The 19,891-nt window shown below is 45.8% G+C and overlaps 1 protein-coding gene across 30 annotated transcripts in view; it reads right to left on the bottom strand.

Annotated features, from left to right (window-relative positions):
• Nucleotides 1–19,891, bottom strand: part of LOC147367339 (tumor necrosis factor receptor superfamily member 10A-like) — a 46,638-nt gene that overhangs the window by 18,142 nt on the left and 8,605 nt on the right. For 10 of the 30 annotated variants that reach the window (XM_086416346.1, XM_086416334.1, XM_086416335.1 and 7 more), the window contains exons 1-3: nucleotides 4,986–5,380; nucleotides 740–839; nucleotides 2–115 (exon numbers count right to left, since the gene is read on the bottom strand). In XM_086416346.1, the coding sequence (XP_086272472.1) occupies nucleotides 2–115; nucleotides 740–839; nucleotides 4,986–5,168 (397 nt within the window). In that variant the 5' untranslated portion in view covers nucleotides 5,169–5,380. Of the gene's footprint in view, nucleotide 1; nucleotides 116–739; nucleotides 846–4,985; nucleotides 5,381–19,891 lie in introns of those variants that run through there. The other 20 variants (XM_086416347.1, XM_086416336.1, XM_086416332.1 and 17 more) reach the window with 6 other exon arrangements.

Genomic DNA, 19,891 nt, shown 5'->3' on the forward strand with positions numbered 1-19,891 from the left:
CCTGATTTGCAAGTCGTGCAAAGTAAGCAAGAAGGGAGGGTGTTTGAATGATTGGTGTAGTCTATCCCATCGGTGCATGGGGCACAACCTCTAATGGCTTCTTCCATATAGAATCCTGGGAAGGAAGGGAAAAGCTGGTGAGTAAATCCCCGCAGGATACCCTGAGGCTGCCAGTGTGGCTGGGGAGGCCTCTTTTGGCCATCTGTGGAATCCACAAGGGGAACTCTTCTCAACCGGGCTTTCATCTTTTGATTCTTCATCTAACACATACCCTAGACCAGTACTGCCAACAGAAATATATTACAAGCCACGTATCCAAGTCACATTCATAGCTGGCACATTAAACAGTAAAAAGAAAGGTCAGGGGCTTCCCTGGTGGCTCAGTGGTAAGAATCTGCCTGCCTATGCAGAATACATGGGTTGGATCCCTGGTCTGGGAAGATCCCACAGGCTGCAGAGCACCTAAGCCCATGTGTCACAAATACTGAGCCTGTCCTCCACAGCTCGGGAGCCACAACTACTGAGCACACAGGCTGCAACTACTGCAGCCCGTGCACCCGAGAGCCTGTGCTCTGCAACAGGAGAAGCCCCCCAGGGAGAAGCTCAAGTACCGCAACTGGAGAGCTGGCCCCCCTCTCCACAACTAGAGAGAACCCATGCAGCAACACAGCCTCAGGCACAGCCAGAAATAAACACACAGACATGAAGACAAGGGTTGGAGACCAGTCCTAGAATCTACCTGGTGGACATAACTTCTGCTGGGGGCTCCGTTCCAGTGGGGCTGATGACTGCTGGTGAATTTCATCCTTCCTTACAGACATGGCTGAAGCAGCTTTGACCTATGGGGACAAAGCAGGGACAGGCATGAGTGGCTTCCACACTCTCACCCCTTCTAGGACCCACCCCACATTTCCTTGACCACTACATGCAAAATGAAACACAACTGGGATCTTTCTTCCCAGCTCTAAACTCTCATTCATGTTTGTTCTTTGGCCTTTTGTGCCAGCAAGTAACTTACACTTAAGTTTTTCCCCCTGTATTCCTTCCTCTTAAAATATGTTTATTCCAGAAAGTATGTGCTCAGATACGTCCAACTCTTTGCAACCCCACGGACTGTAGCCCGTCAGGCTCCTCTGTCCATGGGATTCTCCCAGCAGGAATTTTGGAGTGAGCTGCCATTTCCTCCTCCAGGGGATCTTCCCGACCCAGGGATCAAACTTCAGTCTCTTGCATCTCCTGTGTTGGCAGGCTGGTTCTTTACTACTAGTACCACCTGGGAAGCCCAGAAAGTATGGGCAAGGAAAATTTTTTTATAAGAGAATACAGAAACCATAGAGATCCCCTGGATTAGAGAAAACATCCATTATTTTGTGTCTTGACTTCTTCTATTTGACCGTATGTGTGAATACGCTCAGGTTCTTTCTTTCTCACATGTGCGTGCACACATACACATACATTTTCACAAATGAGGGTTCTGTCATGCATACAATTTTTCATAATCAGGATATAGAATCACATACTGAGTAATGGACTTGTGGCTTTAATCCAACACGCGGTCCCCAAAAGGAAGCTGTCAGTGTTCCACAAAATACCAGAATCACATGGAGAAAGAAGAAATAGCAATACAGGGTTTTTAGCCAAGTCTCTGTGCTAAAATGGAGAAGGCAATGGCACCCCACTCCAGTACTCCTGCCTGGAAAATCCCATGGATGGAGGAGCCTGGTGGGCTGCAGTCCAGGGGGTCGCTAACAGTCAGACACGACTGAGCAACTTCACTTTCACTTTTCGCTTTCATGCATTGGAGAAGGAAATGGCAACCCACTCCAGTGTTCTTGCCTGGAGAACCCTAGGTACGGGGGAGCCTGGTGGGCTGCCGTCTATGGGGTCGCACAGAGTCGGACACGACTGAATCGACTTAGCAGCAGCAGTTAGCAGCTGTGCTAAAAATGACACAATGGGGCCAGTCTGAAATCACTGGAGCCTGAGGCTTCCACCAGGATTAATGTGTTGATGATAGTGTTCTGACGTTCAGGGTTGTATTGTCATTTGGGGGGAGACTGTCCTCATTTGTGGGAAATATACATTCAAGTGTCCAGTCATGGGATCTGTCATGTCAGCAGCTATGTTTCAGATGATACAGGAAACAAAGGGTTTTGTATAGTTTTGTAACTTTAATCTGGGAGTGATTTAAAGTACAAAGTGACATGAAGAGGAAAAAAAGAAAGAAAAACAAAGTTAAAGTGGAAACAGCTTATGTTGAGCCCAGTTCAACTGCCTGGATCTAAATAAGATAAAATGCCACCTGTTAAGTATTTGGGGACAGCTAAGCTCATATGTGTCCCTAATCATCCCTTCCCCAGTCTGGGCCTCCTCCGAGTCACCCCAAATTGGTGGACTCTCCTTTCCCTGCCCTCACAATCCTATGCCTTCCTTTCTTCCCTGGTTCTCCTCTCACAGACTCTCTCCCTCAATGTTTTGCTACGAACAGTTTCAAACATCCAACAAAGTTGTAACATTCATTCACTAAACTCTTATATGCTCACCACCTAAGTTCTGTAACCTAGGTGTATCACATATTTCTTTCTCTATCCATCCCCTCTGTCCATTCTCCTAAGTGTCTCATTTTTATGATGAAATTCATATCTGCAACTCTTAATACATCGGCATTACGTCAGTAACTCAAGCTCAGTATTTCTTTACAGTTTACTTTAATGTTAAGATTTCCAAAGAAAGACGTGCACAATCTTAAGGGAAATCCAAACCCTCTATCTAGATCATGGAAATTAGCTTGCTTCAAAACATTCCCTCATGCCCCTTCCTCAGTTATCCTAATCTCTAATGTGACTCCAAGAGGGAGTGGCCTTCGTCATATGGAGGAAGGTCCCTTCTACCCTGATAAAATGAGACTTTTTTCTGACAGTAAAGACTCTGCCTGCAACGTAGGAGACCCAGGTTCAATCCCTGTGTCAGGAAGATGTCCTGGAGAAGGGAATGGCAATCCACTCCAGTATTCTTGCCTAGAGAATTCCATGGACAGAGGAGCCTGGCAGGCTACAGTCCATGGGGTTTCAGATTGTTGGGACACGATTGAGCAACTAACACTTTCCCCTTTTCATTACAGGGGGTTAAGTGTCAGTTCAAATTCTTTTTCTGCATCTGTTAAGCTGTTCATATAGCTTTTCTCCTTTACACTGGTTTGTGTGTGTGTGTGTGTGTGTTACATTTTTAATTAGAGGATAGTTACTTTATGTGATGGTTTCTGCCATAGTTTTTAAAGATCTAGAATTTAGTTAACTATTTGCTTTGTAAAGGAATTTTGCCTCTGCTTTTAGGAAGGGTATTTAAAAGTATTTTTTCTTCTTTTCAAATGTTTCCATTAGGTTTAGGTATTAGGGTTATGTTGGCCTTAGAAGAACTAGTGAAGAACTCCTGTTGTCTGAAAGAATTTGTGTCAAGATTTGTGTTAGTTCTTTTCTGGTCTGAATTTTTGTGCCCTCCCCTATGTCCTAACGTGGGGGTCTCCTGGTTATCCACTCCCAGTCTCAGCAATCTCATGGATCCTTGAAACACTCTACTGGAATGGAAGAATCAAAACCGTGACACTGTGGTGCCCCATCTTTACTTCTTAGACTGGGAAAGTGTTAAAGTTCAGTGTGCAAGTGCGTGCGTGCGTTAGTCGCTCAGTCGTCTCCGACTCTTTGCGATCCCATGGACTGTAGCCTGCCAGGCTTCTGTCCGTGGAATTCTCCAGGCAAGAGTACTGGAGTGGATTGCCATCCCCTTCTCCACAGGAACTTCCCAACCCAGGGATCGAACTCTGGTCTCCTGCATCACAGGCAGATCCTTTACCGTTTGAGCTCAGTGTGCAAGGGTGCAGGGAAATAGGGCACCCTTGTGGACTCCTGGTGTGAGTTAAAATGGTCCAGTCTTCTTTGGGAGAACAGTTTGTCATTATCTAGGCAAAAGCGTAAAATCATCTAACCCACTGACCCAGCAATTCCACTTCTAAGGAGTTACCCAACAGACAATGCACATGGCTACACTGGATACTTGACAGGCACCCAGACCCATTCATCACGTGTGTTCAACATGAGTCCTACCTATTACAAACCGATACTTTAAAAACGAATTCTATACTTCCTGTGAATACAAAATGCTATTTCTTTCCAGATTTTTGGTACTAATTTGGTCAATGAAAGATGTGTATTTTCACGATTCCTGTAACTTTGTTAGACCCTCAATTTTTTTTTTATTTGACCCTCTAAGCAGCTTTGAAAAGAGCCTCAAACAATGCAAGAAGGCGGTGCCAAGTGTGCACATTTTTCCCCATGGTGAGTTTCTTAAAAATGCACACTCAGGGACGGGGAAGCCTGGTGGGCTGCCGTCTATGGGGTCACACAGAGTTGGACATCAGTGAAGCGACTTAGCAGCAGCAGCAGTGCTGAAACACATCCAGAGCCTCCAACTCCCCTCTGAAAGAAAGTGGTGAGAATCTGACCCAAGCTGAGTTGATTGGTGGTTTCTATTCATAAAGCGCAAGGAGCTGGAAGCAATTTTGAAGTTGTTCTCCTTTCAGAGAAAAGGAAATGTAAGGGTGCTTAAGGCAGTGGTGGGGGAAGATGGAGCCTACACTTAGTGATTTACAAAGGACACGTTTTAGAAGATACATGCAGTGCAAAATAGCAAGAGAGAGAAAAGAGTGAGGAGGGTATGCAGAGGGAAAAGGGAAAGGAAAGGAAAGAAATGAGATCGGATGCTCCCTGGGCCTGGGGCCAATCCAGAGGTCAGGCTCTCCAAGGAGCCAGATCTTCCAGGCAGCAAGTAGACGCCAGGGATCCGCACTCCTCTCGGGCCCCCCACCAACACGCCGCGAATTGGACTTGCCCAGGCGGGTCCTGACGGGATTTGCCCAGCCAGGCGCGCCCGGGCCTTTTCCGGGCCACCAAGAGCGCCTTTTGGAGCCAGGACTCGCGGCGGGAACTCACCAACAGCAAGACACCCAAGACGGTGAAGATGAGAGCCCAGGGGCCCCGGAGTCGAGGCCTGGGGCCCTGGGTGCACCCTGCCCGGGAGCTCGAGGAGGCTGCTGCTCTCTGTCCCTGCTGCCCGGTGCGGTCGGGGAGCGTTCGCTGTCCAGGTTGCCGCGGGGTGACAGCCTCCAGAGCCATCAGAAATGAAAGTGTGTTTTGTGGGGCGCGCGATCACCCCTGCGAGGTGCGCAGAGCGGAGCTCAGCTGTTTAGCTTAGCCTACCTCTACTTGGGATTGCGCCACCCGCGGTAGCGAATGAGCCAGTGCTTGCTGATATAATCATTACCACTTCCAGCCAATCACGCGTGGCTCAGGAGAGGAGCCCGGGCTTTACCAAAAGGGGAATTTCCGCCGGCGAACCGCGTGTGACATGGTTTTTCATTCAGCGCTAGGCAGGTCTGTGCCTTCGTTCCAGGCAGGTCCTAATGCCCCACGGGTTGAGAAAATGAATGAATCACCTGTCTTCTAACTACTGCCTTCTGCCCACTCCCAGCTTCTGCTCCTCCCCGCCCCGCCCTTCATTGACCAGGGCCCCAAGGAGGCCAGAGAACATGGACAGCCAAGAAGGAGATCCAAGAGGTGCCCTGTATTGTACTGTAGGGGAGTGATGGGTCAACTAAGAAATCTTGAATTGTTAGAAAAATGAGGAGGTTGCAGGACTCATTGCACTTTCTGAGATTTAAGTACTTAGGAAATGAGACAGACCTGGTGAACCTTTTTGCCCTGGGCCTATATCATATAAATAGTGTTAATAATCACTTTACTATAGAATTACAAATAAGTATTTATTTAAAGGCAAAGAATTGTTGTTTAGTTGCTAAGTCATGGCGAACTCTTTTGCAAGCCCATGGACTGTGGCCCGCCAGGCTCCTCTGTCTATGGGATTTCCCATGTAAGAATACTGGAGTGGGTTGCCATTCCCTTCTCCAGGGGATCTTCCCGACCCAAAGATGGAACTCAAGTCTCCTGCGTTGGCAAATGGATTCTTTACCACTGAGTCACCAGGGAAGCTCCCAAAGGCAAACAATACACACCATATTTTCCTGTTGTGAACTCTACTTTTCAAAGATCTGAAGTATCATTAGCACCGGTTTCTAAGTTTACTTTTTTCACTTTTATTTTATAAACCTGAAGTTCTACCCAACAGAACATTTTGGAGTCTGGTGAATAACTCCCCGCCCCAATATAAGTGGCATCCAGTTGAAAGAAGGTGGCCTGGCTGTGACTATGTAGTTGAAACACTTTATTTGCAGATGAATACATCCACCAAGTCCTATTTTTTATGTTCACAACTCTGAATGTCTCTGATTTCACAAACTGGGGTCACCATTCACATTGAGGCAATGCAGCACTTCCTATCATCAGGCTCAGAGAAGGGTCCAAGTCACCCTGGACTGTCCCATCTCCCTAGTTTGCCAGGATCAACAAGTTACCAAATCAGGATTTCCCTGGTGCTTTAGTGGTTAATAATCTGCCTTTCAATGCAGGGATCTCAGGTTTGATCCCTGAGAGGGGGAACTAAGATCCCACATGCCTCAAGCTACTGAGCTGGCACACCCCCAGCTACTGAGTCCTGCCCTCCACAACTAGAGAGTGCATGCACTACAAGGAAAGAAACCCACAGGATGGAAGGAAGATCCCCCTGCTGAAACAAAGACCCAAGGCAGACAAATCAATAAATACTGGCTTTTAAATAAAATCTATTTTTAAAAAGGTACCATACCGCCTTTGATGGTACCTAAAAAGCTAGCATTCACTCCTCAGGGTTCCCAGTATCTTCTTCTACTCTTCCTCGCACCTCCCAGAGGGTCTCTGATATGTGTGGGCTCTCCCCACGGACTCCATACTTCTGCTGTTCCTGAGCCCAAGTCTGTCCCCCATACTTCACTGGTGCTGGGCCCTCTATCCTACGAGGGTATGAGTGCTTATGACAGCAAGGCAAGTACAAATTGTTTGTTTTTTTTTTAAAAGTTTCCATCAAAGTCTGTTACAGCACCTTTCAGATTTAGTCATGCAACATAAAAAGAGAAAGGAACCCTTATTATGAAAACCTCTTCCACTGAAAGGAATAATCTACTCTCAGATGAGCCTGGTTCCAAAAGGAGTTAAATCCCTCTCTGCCTTTGCTTTCTGGACAGGAAGCGCCACAGGCCTGCTTCCTGTCAGAATGTTGCAGACTGGAAACAAGGGTTTCTGTCTTGGGCTGCTGGGCAGCCCTGGGAGGTGTTCTCGAAGTTGCGCCCTCAGAAGCCTGCTGGGGGCCCAGGGTGGGGAAGAGCTTTCGTATGTGTTGTTTGTCACAGCAGTGCCCGGCAGCCAGACCCTGTATTGGATTTTGTTTTTCTTTTTTTAAATTGTGGACCAGAATACCAACATGTCCACTAAGAGCTCTGAATTCTGATCATCCAGAGTCAATAAATCCCTGTGTGACTTGAGGAAAGTTTGGGGTTTTGTTTGTTTGGAAAAAAATTTTTAATTAATTCATTCATTTCTGGCTGTGCCAGGTCTTCATTGCTGCGCACTGGCTGTTCTCAAGTTGCGGAGAGCAGGGGCTACTCTCTGGTCCTGGTGGGCGGGCTTCTCATTGCCCTGGCTTCTCTTGTTGTGGAGTACAGGCTCTAGAGCCCAGGCTTCAGAAGTTGTGGTGCAGGAGCTTAGTTGCTCTGAAGCATATGGAATCTTCTCGGAGCAGGGATCGAATCCCTGTCCCTGCTTTGCCAAGCAGACTCTTAACCCCTGGACCACCAGGGAAGTCGGAGAAAGGTGTTTTGTTTTGTTTTGTTTTCATTTTATTTTTGGCTGCCTTATGGCATGTGGGAACTTAGTTCCCTGACCAGGGAGCAAACTTGTGCCCCTGCAGTGGAAGCACAGAGTCCTAACCACTGGACCACCCGGGAATCCCCGTGTTTTGTTTTGTTTTTAATTTAACAATTTTAAAAAAGGTACATTTTGTCCCTTGACCCCTGAGGCCTGAGGCAGGTCTTTTGTTAACAGTCCAACTAGGGGAGCGGGGAGTCTACGCTGGTCCTGGGGAGGGGAGCTGCCAGACAGAACCCAAGGCAGATTGGATGCAACTGATGACTTGGGCTGGTGGAGGTCCTGTGTACCCCCAGCCTCATCACCTACCATGACACTGAGAACCAAGAGGAAGCAAGAGACATTTTAACCAGCCCCGCAAAACCCTCCTCAGTCCCTGTGCTAAAGCCTGCAGTCATACACTCTCCTGAGTCTGTTAACTCTCAGTTTACATCCAGTCCTTTTTTCTTTTCTTTTTGCCTTTTGATCCTCTTCACCCATTTCTCCCACCCCACCCTGCTGCCTCCTACTTCTGGCAGCTATCAGTTTGTTTCCTGTATCTCTGAGCTTGGTTTTTTTTAAGATCTCACATATAATAGAGATTATATTGTAGTTGCTTTCTCTGTCCTGTTTATTTCACTTAGCATAATGCCCTCAAGGCCCATCCATGTTGTCACAGATGTGTCTTCTTCAATGTCTTCTTTTCAATATGCATATCTTTTACCTCCATGGTTAAATCTATTCCTAGAAATTTTATTCTTTTTGATGCAATTGTAAATGACATTATTTCCTTAATTTCTCTTTCTGCTGGTTTATTATTAATATAAAGAAATACAATGGTTTTTTTCATGCTGATTTTGTATCCTGTAGCTTTATTGAATTCATTTATTCTAAGAGTTTTTGATGGAGTCTTGAGGGTTTTCTATATATAAAATCATGTATCTGAGAACAGTGACAGTTTTACTTCTTGGTTTCCTATTTGGATGCCTCTTTTCCTTGCCTAATTCCTCTGGCTTGGACTTGTAGTACTCTGTGGATAAAAGTTGTGAGTGGGGCATCCTTGTCTTTTTCCTGATCTTAGGGGAAAAGTTTTCAGATTTCCTGTGAATTATGCCACGCAGAGAACTTCCAGATAAGGAAGACACCTCTAGATCAGCAAAGGGTACTTCTTATTGCCCTTTAGTTACAATCAAAAAACATTAAACAAGATTCAAATACCACTAGGCTTCTCTCAGACCTCTCTTGTGAAGGAGTTATGCTTTCAAAAGCCCAGTCACATGTGGGATCCTCCCCTTTAGAGGAAGGACACAAGAAGACACCAGAATGAATCCGCTTTGGAGGGAGCAGTCACTGTAACCGCCATTACTCTTTCTCCTGGGGCAGCTGAGAATGGTATGGGTGACGTCATGTGTCACCCCATCACCTTTTGGGACATCTTTTCATGGGCAGATTTCTCCCTGTCCTTAGCTGCAGTCAAGAGCCAAACAGGACAGTGCTGGAGAGAGATTGCTTATAGGAACCTTTATGTATTATCTGATTGTTGCCATAATGGTATGTTTATTTTCTATAACAGTTAGTGTTAGTTGCAATCTTGCTAAACTCTTTGCAACCCTATGGACTATAGCCTGCCAGGCTCCTCTGTCTATGGGATTTCCCAATCAAGAATACTGGAGTGGGTTGCCTTTCCCTCCTCCAGGGGATCTTCCTGACGCAAGCATTGAACCCAGGTCTCCTGCATTGCAGGCAGATTCTTTACCATCTAAGCCACCAGGGAAGCCAGGAAATGCAGGTCCCTGCTTTCCGCTACAGACCAGGGCATACAGGATGGGGGTGAGCTTTGTTTGGACCACTTCCCTCCCACGGGGTCTTCCCTCCCTACGGTGATGACATTCCCCCTCTGAAGATCTCATGCTCCCTCTGAAGGTGTGAATACTCTGCCACGGTCTGCCCTCATTCACTTGCAGAATTCTGAAGAGCTCTGTACAGACCTGCCCCTGTCCCGGCCCCAACATAAAACCCTCTGACTTCTCAACTCCAGTCCTGGGCCTGACTTTTCTCCATCATGGGGCAGAACAAGTACATGGAATCAGTTGTGAGCAACCCTGACATCATAGCTCCCCCAATCTCCAGACCGAAATGAACAAACTGTTGGTAAGAACCGAAAGAGTGCATGGGTATTTGTGTGTGTGTGTGTGTAGGAAAAAATACCCCTCTAGGTTAACCCAGATATTCTATTTCTTCTAGGAAGCCCCATGTTCTAGTAAGAACATCATCAAGAATCTAATATAATCTATTTTCAAATATATTCACAAGTTCTTGGCTCTCAGGATGCTGGTGATTGAGGTTTTTGGGAGAAAGGATGGTTGAAGGGCTCCAACATAACAACAGATACATGCCATCTTGGGAATGCACTTATCTTCTCACGGTTATCTTCCTAACTGTTAGAGAGCCCCACAGGAGATGTAGTGTCCATGTTGGGGTGGGGAGATTGGGGAAAAAGTGAAATGTCAGGAAAAAAGGTACAGAGCTAGAAGATGGAAGTTTCCTATTGTGAGCTGTCACAGGACATCTGGTGCTGGTTTGGAGGAAAGCGGGATAACTGAGCAGGAGCAGACTGTGGAGCAGAGGAGAGATGGCACTGGAGGGCTGCCATGGCTTCAGGGTGAGGCAGAGGGGCCAATGGGCAGGGGCAGAAGGGCAGCCCCTGGGAGTGGATACAGCTCTGTACTCAGCACCTTGGCTTTGGGAAGGGGACAGAAGCCTGACTGTGGAGCCTCCTAGCAACTCAAAGGGAGAAGAGCTAGGGACTAAGGTCCAGGAGAGACAAAAAAAAAAAAACGGGTCTCTGTGAGGTTGCAGGGCTGAGTCACCAGGCCTACTGAGAAGGTGACAGAAAGGCCAGTGGGGACAGAAAGAGAAGGTGTCCCCAGAGTAGCAGGAGGCTCACAAATGAGGGGCCACAGGAGGACCCCAGCAAGCAAGATACCTTCCCGACAGCTGTCACAGCCAGTCTGCACCTCCAGGAGCCTAGCAGGCCCAGGTGCAACCCGAGACACCACTGGGGCAGGCTGTGGGCAGTCAGGCCCGGCTGGGGCCCCTTTCCCAGGGGAAGGGCAGGGAGGAGATGGACGGAGGAGGGGCTGAATTCTAGTCTCCAAGAAACCTGGTGCCTGGAAATCTTGAGTCAGAGCAGGAGACACACCCATGCAGGAACAAAGAGGGGAAGGAAGGAGTGAATGACCCAGCAAGAACATACACCCCTGTCCCTGTGCCACTCACAGCTTCTCCAGAGGAGACTGCAAGGAGGGGGAGGAAAGTACACACATGCTTCTTTTTATATAAAGTTATGTATTTAGGTCATGGATTCATGAATATACGAGTCTCTTCTAGCTAGTGGATAATGTAGCTATTTCTTGTATTGTTTGATAATATCAACAAACTCTTCAAAGGGATCTCCAACTGTTTCCCTGTCTAGAAGAAGAGATAAACCAGGGACTCCGCTTTCTTTAGGAAATGCACATGCAGAGGCTATCTGTCCTGTGTTCTTTTGTCCTATCGTCAAGCTCACCGATCCTTTCTTCTACCGGTCAATTGCACAGTTAAACACGTGTAGTGTGGATTTTTCACTTCAGCTGTTTGACTTTTCAGCCCTACAATTTTGTGTTGATTCCTTTTGATAGTTTCTATTTTTACAGACCATTCCCTGCAGTAATCCTCACTTCTTAAGTATCTGCTCCAGCTTTGATAACTGTATGCAGCTGAGTAGCCATCACCCAGTCAAGACACAGAACACTCCCAGCACCCCACACAGTCTCTTCTGCCCCAGTAGTCCTTTCCCACCCACCCCATCAGGACAGGCACTCCATCCCAGGATATATGGGACTCAAATGAGGAATATATATGAGGGCACTTAGGAAAACAGAAGAATAGTTATTCCACAAGTGCGGAGATGCTTTGCACCATTATCAGTAGTCTAAATAAGGAAATGAAAGCATGCGATAGTCTCCAGGGAAGGTGAAAAGATAAAATTAAGTACCAATTTTGATTTTTTGAAACCATCTCAAAACAGGAGGCTGCATCCACAATGACAAGAATTTCTACATGAAACTAGGATGCAACCTCATTCTTTTCTTAAAACTTAATTTAGGACTTCCCTGGGAGCACAAAGGATAAGAATCTGCCTGCCAATGCAGGGGACACAGGTTCCATCTCTGGTGCAGGAAGATCTCACATGCTGTGGAACGACTAAGCCCACGCACCACAACTACTGAGCCAGAGCTCTAGAGCCCTCGAACTGCAACTAATGAGCCCAAGGGCTGGAACTACTGAGGCCGCGTGCCTGGCGCCCACGCTCCGTAACAAGAGAAGCCGCTGCATGAGAAACCTGGGCACTGCACTGAAGAGCAGCCCCTGCTCACTGCAACTAGAACAAGCCCACGTGCAGCAATGAAGACCTACCGCAGCCAAAAATATAAATAAATAAATGGATCATATGAAATTTTTTTTTCACAGTTAGGAAAAATAAAACAAAGAAAGACCCACAACCTCAGATCAAAGCTACTGAATTCCAGGAACCAAAGCTGGACGCACCTGTGCCCAAGTGTGTGTGTGAGGCTGGGTTACAGTAAAAATACACTTGTATATTTACAAGTACAAAATATGTTTGGTGGGTTGACCCAGATTCTACTCTTCTAGAAAGTCACCTACTAACGTCATCAGAAAACATATATGGTTTTATTTTCAAATATATTCAATGTAATAATTTTGAAAAAATCAGAAATTTTTAGTTTTAGGAGGCTTATTACTAAATATTATAATAACCACACAGTGGCATACATGCAGCCTTTATTCAATCATTCAACAACCATAGGAGCACCCGCTCTGTGCTGCCTGCTTTAGGTTTCAGGAATATATTGACAGCTAGTGAAAACAAGACAGGTAATAAGTAACATAACATCGCTTAGAGCAGCCAGTCTACCACAGCTGGCTCCCTTCCCCTCCATGAACCTGATCTCCCTCCTTCACCACTTCCTCTTGGGGCAGAAGGTGGGACCAGAACGGCCTTTTCCTGTTTCTACTGCAGTCCTGGGCAAGCAGAAGGGCCAGGGCCCCACAAGATCCATCACACGTTCATCAGCACGGACTCTGTTGTTTTTCTAGCTTTAGTTTCATTACTTTCTGTTCTAATCTGTACTATTTCCTTCCTCTGTTTGCTTTACCTTTAGTATGTTCTTCATTTTCTAGTGTGTCACTGAATAGTATTAGGTTATTGATTTGAGGTTTTTCTTCTTCCTTAATGCAGTCATTTATAGGCATAAATTTCTTTCTAAGTTTTCAGCTGCTTTAGCTATATCCCATAAGTTTTGGTATACGGTATCTTCAGTTTCATTTATCTCAAAATATTTAACAATTTCTTTTTTGATATCTTCTTTGACTAACTGGTTATTTGAAAGTGTCTTGTTTAAATTTTATCATAGCTGTGAAGTTCCCCAATCCCTTCCTGTTTGTGATTTCTAATTTCATTCCATTGTGGTGGGAGGGTATGTGTTCTATTATGGCTCTCCTTTTAAATATATTGATATTTGTTTTATGAGCTAGTATATGGTTTATTTGGAGAAGGCAATGGCACCCCACTCCAGTACTCTTGCCTGGAAAATCCCATGGATGGAGGAGCCTGGTAGGCTGCAGTCCGTGGGGTCGCTAAGAGTCGGACAGGACTGAGCAACTTCACTTTCACTTTTCACTTTCATACATTGGAGAAGGAAATGGCAACCCACTCCAGTGTTCTTGCCTGGAGAATCCAGGGACAGGGGAGCCTGGTGGGCTGCCGTCTATGGGGTCGCACAGAGTCGGACATAACTGAAGTGACTTAGCAGCAGCATATGGTTTATTCTGGAGACTGTTCCATGCACACTTGAGAAGAATGTATTTTGTTCTTGACTGGAGTATTCAATAGATGTCTGTTGGTCTAATTGTTTTATAATGTTCATGTCTACCATTTTCGCGTTGATCTTCTTTCGGTTCATTATGAATCCTTACAGATTAAGGAAGTTACATTTCTAAGTGTGATTTGTGTTCTGAGTACTTTTTTTCTAGTTTGTTTTTATCTTTGTTATGATTCCTTCCCTTTGGCTTTCTTAATTTTTATACATCCTTTAGGCAAGTTTTATAATTTGTTGTCATATTGAAGTTCTTCCCCTCTCCAAAGTGGTAAGAAATTTTTTCTCATATTTTTGCAGTACTCTTCTGGTTTCATATATTACAATTAATTGATTGATCCACCTATTTTTAATTATCCAATAAGAAGAGCATAAGGAAGAAACATCATTCTTTTTCAGAAGTCATCCTCGTTGCTGTATCATCATTATTGAAGAGTTAGTTTTTTATCATTAATAGGAAGTGTCATCATCATAACACATTATTAAGGAAAGGTTTTAAAGGTTGGGTTTTTTTAAGAGCATCTTTCATTATTAATAAATATGAATTAGATGAGAGAGACAGATCCTGCAAGGAAGACTGAGGTCACTGAAGGAGGAAAGCCCAGGAGGTGAAGGTCAAGCCTAGGGACATGGGGTCCCGGGTTGTGACAGCTCTTCCAAGTCTTCAGCTCAGTTCCAGATCACAGAACCCCCTTCCTTTGGGTCACTGTGACTCTCTACAGGTCGGACCATTTTTCCTCTTGTTTTCCCGCCAGGGCCCAATGGCATGGGCTTTGTTTGAAGGCTCTTCCCTCATCACTGTATTTGTTCTGTGCCTCTTTGTGTCTCTTAAGGACTACGAGCTCGTTGAGAACAGGAATTAGGACTTCCTTCTCTAAGTTCTAGAGGCCCAGGTGGTGCTGTTCAATAGAGTAATCACCAGGTCCTTATGGGAATGGAGCACTTCAAACAGCTTCTCTGAATCAAGATGTGTTGCAAGTGAAAAATACGTTCTGAATTTCAAAGACAATATTTAAGAAAAAAAAGTCCAGCAGTATTTTATATTGATTGTTGTTGTTTAGTCACTAAGTCATGTCCAACTGTTTGCGACCCCATGGACTGTAGCCTGCCAGGATCCTCTATCCATGGGATTCTCCAGGCAAGAATACTGGAGTGGGTAGCCACTGCCTTCTCCAGGGGATCAGGGGATCATTCCCTTCTCAGGGGATTTTCCCCACCCAGGGGTGAAACCTGGGTCTCCCGTGTGGCAGACAGACTCTTTACCATCTGAGCCACCAGGGAAACTCCTGAGCTTCCCTGTACCCCATTTTCTCCCCTCTTCCTATAGAGCCCCAACCGCCCCCAGGCTTTCCCATGCTGGTGGGGTCTTCTGAGGCTGCAGAGCCCCTCCTCATCCGACTGTGTGGCCCCACACTGCCCCTTGCCCTGTCCATCCCCACACCTCTTCAACACATTTCCCCTTAGGCCAAGCTAGCTTCTCCACTGGGCACAGCAGGCTGCAGGTTAGGGCCCATGATCCCATCAGTGGCCCATGAAAAATTTTTCAGTATATATGTAGAATCTAGAGAAATGGTACAGATGAACCTATTGCAGGGCAGGAGGAGAGACACAGATGTAGAGGACACACATCTGGACACGGGATGGGGGCGGAGGTGGGGGAGGGAGGGATGGGATGAACTGAGAGATTGGGATTGACATACACACACCGCCACGTGTAAAATAAATAACTAGTGGGAACCTGCTGTATAGCACAGGGAATTCAGCTTCATTCTCTGTGATGACCTGGAGGATTGAGGATGTCTAAGAGGGAGGGCTATGTGTATACATATAGCTGATTCATTTCATTGTACAGCAGAAAATAATACAATATTGTAAAGCAATTACACTCCAATTTTTAAAAAAATCTTGAAATCATACAAAACTATTTGCATAGAGTTCAATCTCAGTTATATTCATCTTTATACCTATTGAGTCCGAAATGTAATCTTTAATTATTTTTGTAAGCAAGAAGGGGCCTAGAAAGCCCAAAGGTGCTGACAGCAGACAGAGTCATAATGAGGCCACGAGTGTGCTCCTTCAAGGTTCCCATAAAACCCTGAGCCAACTTGACTGGCCTCACACCCAGCCCTGTTCCCCAGTAGCACCTGAATCTTTCCTATTTGGGGACTTGAAGGTCAATAGTAATTCGCTGTCCTCTGACACTCCAGTGTTGGCTGAGGTTGGTAGGAAGAGTCAACAGGTGGAGGACGAGAGGGCCTCGTATTTAAAGCTTGACTAAAGGATGAAGCTCAGCTTGTGCCCACACCCTTGTGACCCTTGACCTAGATGAGGCCTCCCCTCACAGGACTCCCCCTGCAGCCCATGGAGGCCAGGGTGGGCCTTGCAGAGGCCCTGCAAGGACAGCTCTGAACACTCAGCAGGAGCCCGGGGGCTGCAGGGCACAAGCCTGGAGCCTTTTCCCACCCAATGAGGGGGACTGAGGGGATCCTGACCTGCAGACAGCAGAAGCCTGTCCCCTCTCCACTGTCTTGTCAGGAGACCTGGGACAGGAGCTTGCCCCTTCCTCCTCCTCATCCAGCCAGCTGGCCCTGTTGGGTCCCCTACATCATCCCTGTGTCTGTACCCAGGTGCCCTGAGAGGAAGCTCGTGGCCATGGCTTGTACCCCCTGGAGCAAAGTCAAGTGTGTGGACCAAGAATCAGGTACCCTGGCCCATGAGGAGACTCCCTCTCCCTCCTCAAGCAGTTCACACACACATACACACACTCACACACACTTTTACAAATAAGCATTATACTTAGTGCAAACAAACAAAAAATCAGATCACAGGATCAAACGTTAAGGAACTATCCTCAGGTTTTAAAAGACATTGATCTTTTGTGTATTAACTATAGGTTTTGTTTTGTGAAGCCCAAGAATACTGAACTCTTGCCTGGAAAATCCCATGGACGGAGGAGCCTGGTGGGCTGCAGTCCAGGGGGTCGCTAAGAGTCGGACACAACTGAGAGACTTCACTTTCACTTTTCATTTTCATGCACTGGAGAAGGAAATGGCAACCCACTCCAGTGTTCCTGCCTGGAGAATCCCAGGGATGGGGGAGCCTGGTGGGCTGCCGTCTCTGGGGTCGCAGAGAGTCGTCGGACACGACTGAAGTGACTTAGCAGCAGCAGCAGCAACAGCAGCCAGAATACTGAAGTAGGTAGCCTATCCATTCTCCAGGGGAACCTCCCAACCCAGGAATTGAATCAGACTCTCCTGCACTGCAGGGGAGTCTTTACCAGCTGAGCTACCCAGGAAGCCCTACATATGGCAACTTATATCTATAACAGTCTATTTTAAGTTGATAACAAGTGTGATCCCATTCTAAAGCTCATCATTTTTAGTCTCCTACCCCCAACATTGTACATTTTTGATGTCACTTTTCACATCTTTTCATCTTGAATATCCCTTTGTTAATTATTGTAATCATAGTTATTTTTACTGCTTTTGTCTTTAAGCTTCATATTAGCTTTATAGGTAATCAAACCAGTACTGTTACTAAATATTTACCTTCCAGTGAGATTTATTCTTTCATATCTGTTCTTGTTATTATTTGATGGCTTTTATTTTCAGCTTAAAAAAAATTTTTTTAACATCTGTTTTAAGGCCAGTTTAGTGATTAACTCCTTTAGCTTTTGTTTGTCTCACCATAACCATAATGTGCTCAGTCATGTCCGACTTTTTGGAGCCCACCAGGCTCCTCTGCCCATGGAATTTTCCAGGCAAGAATACTGGAGTGAGTTGCCATGTCCTCCTCCAGAGGATCTTCCCCACCCAGGGCTGGAACCTGCATCTCCTGAGTCTCCTGAATTGGCAGGCGAGTTCTTTAGCACTAGCGCCACCTGTCTGGAAAACTGTTTTGTTTATGAATAATCACTTTGCTATGAAGAGTATTACTAGTTAGACGTTTTTTTCCTTTTAGCATTTTGAATATATTGTGCCACTCCCTTCTGACTTGCATTTTTGTGCTGAAAAGTCTGTTGATAGCCTTATGGGGGTTCCCTTGTAGGCAACAAGTTGTTTTTCTCTTGCTGTTTTTAATATTCTCTCCATTATCTTTAACTTTTGACATTTTAATTATAATGTGTCTTAGTAAGGAGCTCTTTAAGGCAGCAGCAGCAGCAGCAGCAGCAGCAGTAAGGATCTCTTTAAGGTCCTTATTTGGAACTTTCTGAGCTTCCTATATCTAGGTGTCTGATTCCTTCCCCACATTAGGTAAGTTTTCAGCCATTATTTAATCACATAAGTTTTCTGCCCCTTTCTAGTTCTCTTTTGGAGCCCTATAATGCAGTATTGCCCTATAATATCCTTTAATGTTGTCCCATAAGGTCCTGAAGCTATCTTCACTGTATTTCATTCTTTTTCTTCTCTGATGTTCTGATTGGGTGAGTTCCACTGCCTTGTCTTTTTTAAAACATTTTTTAAAATATATATTTGCCTATTTATTTGGTTGCATCAGGTCTTAGTTTTGTCACATGGGATCTTTTGTTGCAGTGCATGGACTCTCAAGTTGTGGTGTGTGAGGTCAGCAGTTGCAGCATGGGCTTAGTTGCACCGTGGCATATGGGACCTTAGTTCCCTGACTGGGGATTGAACCTACATCCTCTGCATTGCTTTCTGGTAGCTCAGCTGGTAAAGAATCCACTTGCAGTGCAGGGGACCACAGTTCAATTCCTGGGTCGGGAAGATCTGCTAGAGAAGGGATAGGCTACCCACTCCAGTAATCTTGGGCTTTTCTGATGGCTCAGCTGGTAAAGGATCCAGCTGCAATGTGGGAGACCTGGGTTTGATCCTTGGGTTAAGAGGATCCCCTGGAGAAGGGAACGGCTACCCATTCCAGCATTCTGGCCTGGAGAATTTCATGGACTGTATAGTCCAGTTCAGTTCAGTCACTCAGTCCTGTCCAACTCTTTGCGAACCCATGAATTGCAGCACGCCAGGCCTCCCTATCCATCACCAACTCCCGGAGTTCACTCAAACTCACGTCCATCCTGTCAGTGATGCCATTCAGACATCTCATCCTCTGTCGTCCCCTTCTCCTCCTGCCCCCCATGCCTCCCAGCATCAGAGTCTTTTCCATTGAGTCAACTCTTCACATGAGGTGGCCAAAGTATTGGAGATTCAGCTTTAGCATCAGTCCTTCCAAAGAACACCCAGGACTGATCTCCTTTAGAATGGACTGGTTGGATCTCCTTGCAGCCCAAGGGACTTTCAAGAGTCTTCTCCAACACCACAGTTCAAAAGCATCAATTCTTCGGTGCTCAGCTTTCTTCACAGTCCAACTCTCACATCCATACATGACCACTGGAAAAACCATAGCCTTGACTAGACGGACCTTTGTTGGCAAAGTAATGTCTCTGCTTTTGAATATGCTATCTAGATTGGTCATAACTTTCCTTCCAAGGAGTAAGCATCTTTTAATTTCACGGCTGCAATCACCATCTGCAGTGAGTTTGGAGCCCCCAAAATAAAGTCTGACACTGCTTCCCCATCTATTTCCCATGAAGTGATGGGACCAGATGCCATGATCTTATTTTTCTGAATGTTGAGCTTTAAGCCAACTTTTTCACTCTCCTCTTTCACTTTCATCAAGAGGCTTCTTAGCTCGTCTTCACTTTCTGCCATAAGGGTGGTGTCATCTGCATATCTGAGGTTATTGATATTTCTCCCGGCAATCTTGATTCCAGCTTGTGCTTCTTCCAGTCCAACGTTTCTCATGATGTACTCTGCATAGAAGTTAAATAAGCAGGGTGACAATACACAGCCTTGACATACTCCTTTTCCTGTTTGGAACCAGTCTGTTGTTCCATGTCCAGTTCTAACTGTTGCTTCCTGACCTGCATACAGGTTTCTCAAGAGGCAGGTCAGGTGGTCTGGTATTCCCATCTTTTTCACAATTTTCCACAGTTTATTGTGATCCACACAGTCCATGGGGTCCCAAATAGTCCGACACGACTGAGCGACTTTCACTTTCACTTTCCCCTGCATTGTAAGCTGGAGTCTTAACCACGGACCACCAGGGAAGTTTCCACTGCTTTGTCTTTGAGATGACTGATCCTTTCTTTACTTTACCTAGTCTGCTGCTGAA

This window comes from Bos grunniens, chromosome 8 (assembly GCF_055505025.1).
Source record: "Bos grunniens cultivar Pamir isolate PY7600 chromosome 8, Bosgru_T2T1.0, whole genome shotgun sequence".
Classification (NCBI taxonomy): domain Eukaryota; kingdom Metazoa; phylum Chordata; class Mammalia; order Artiodactyla; family Bovidae; genus Bos; species Bos grunniens.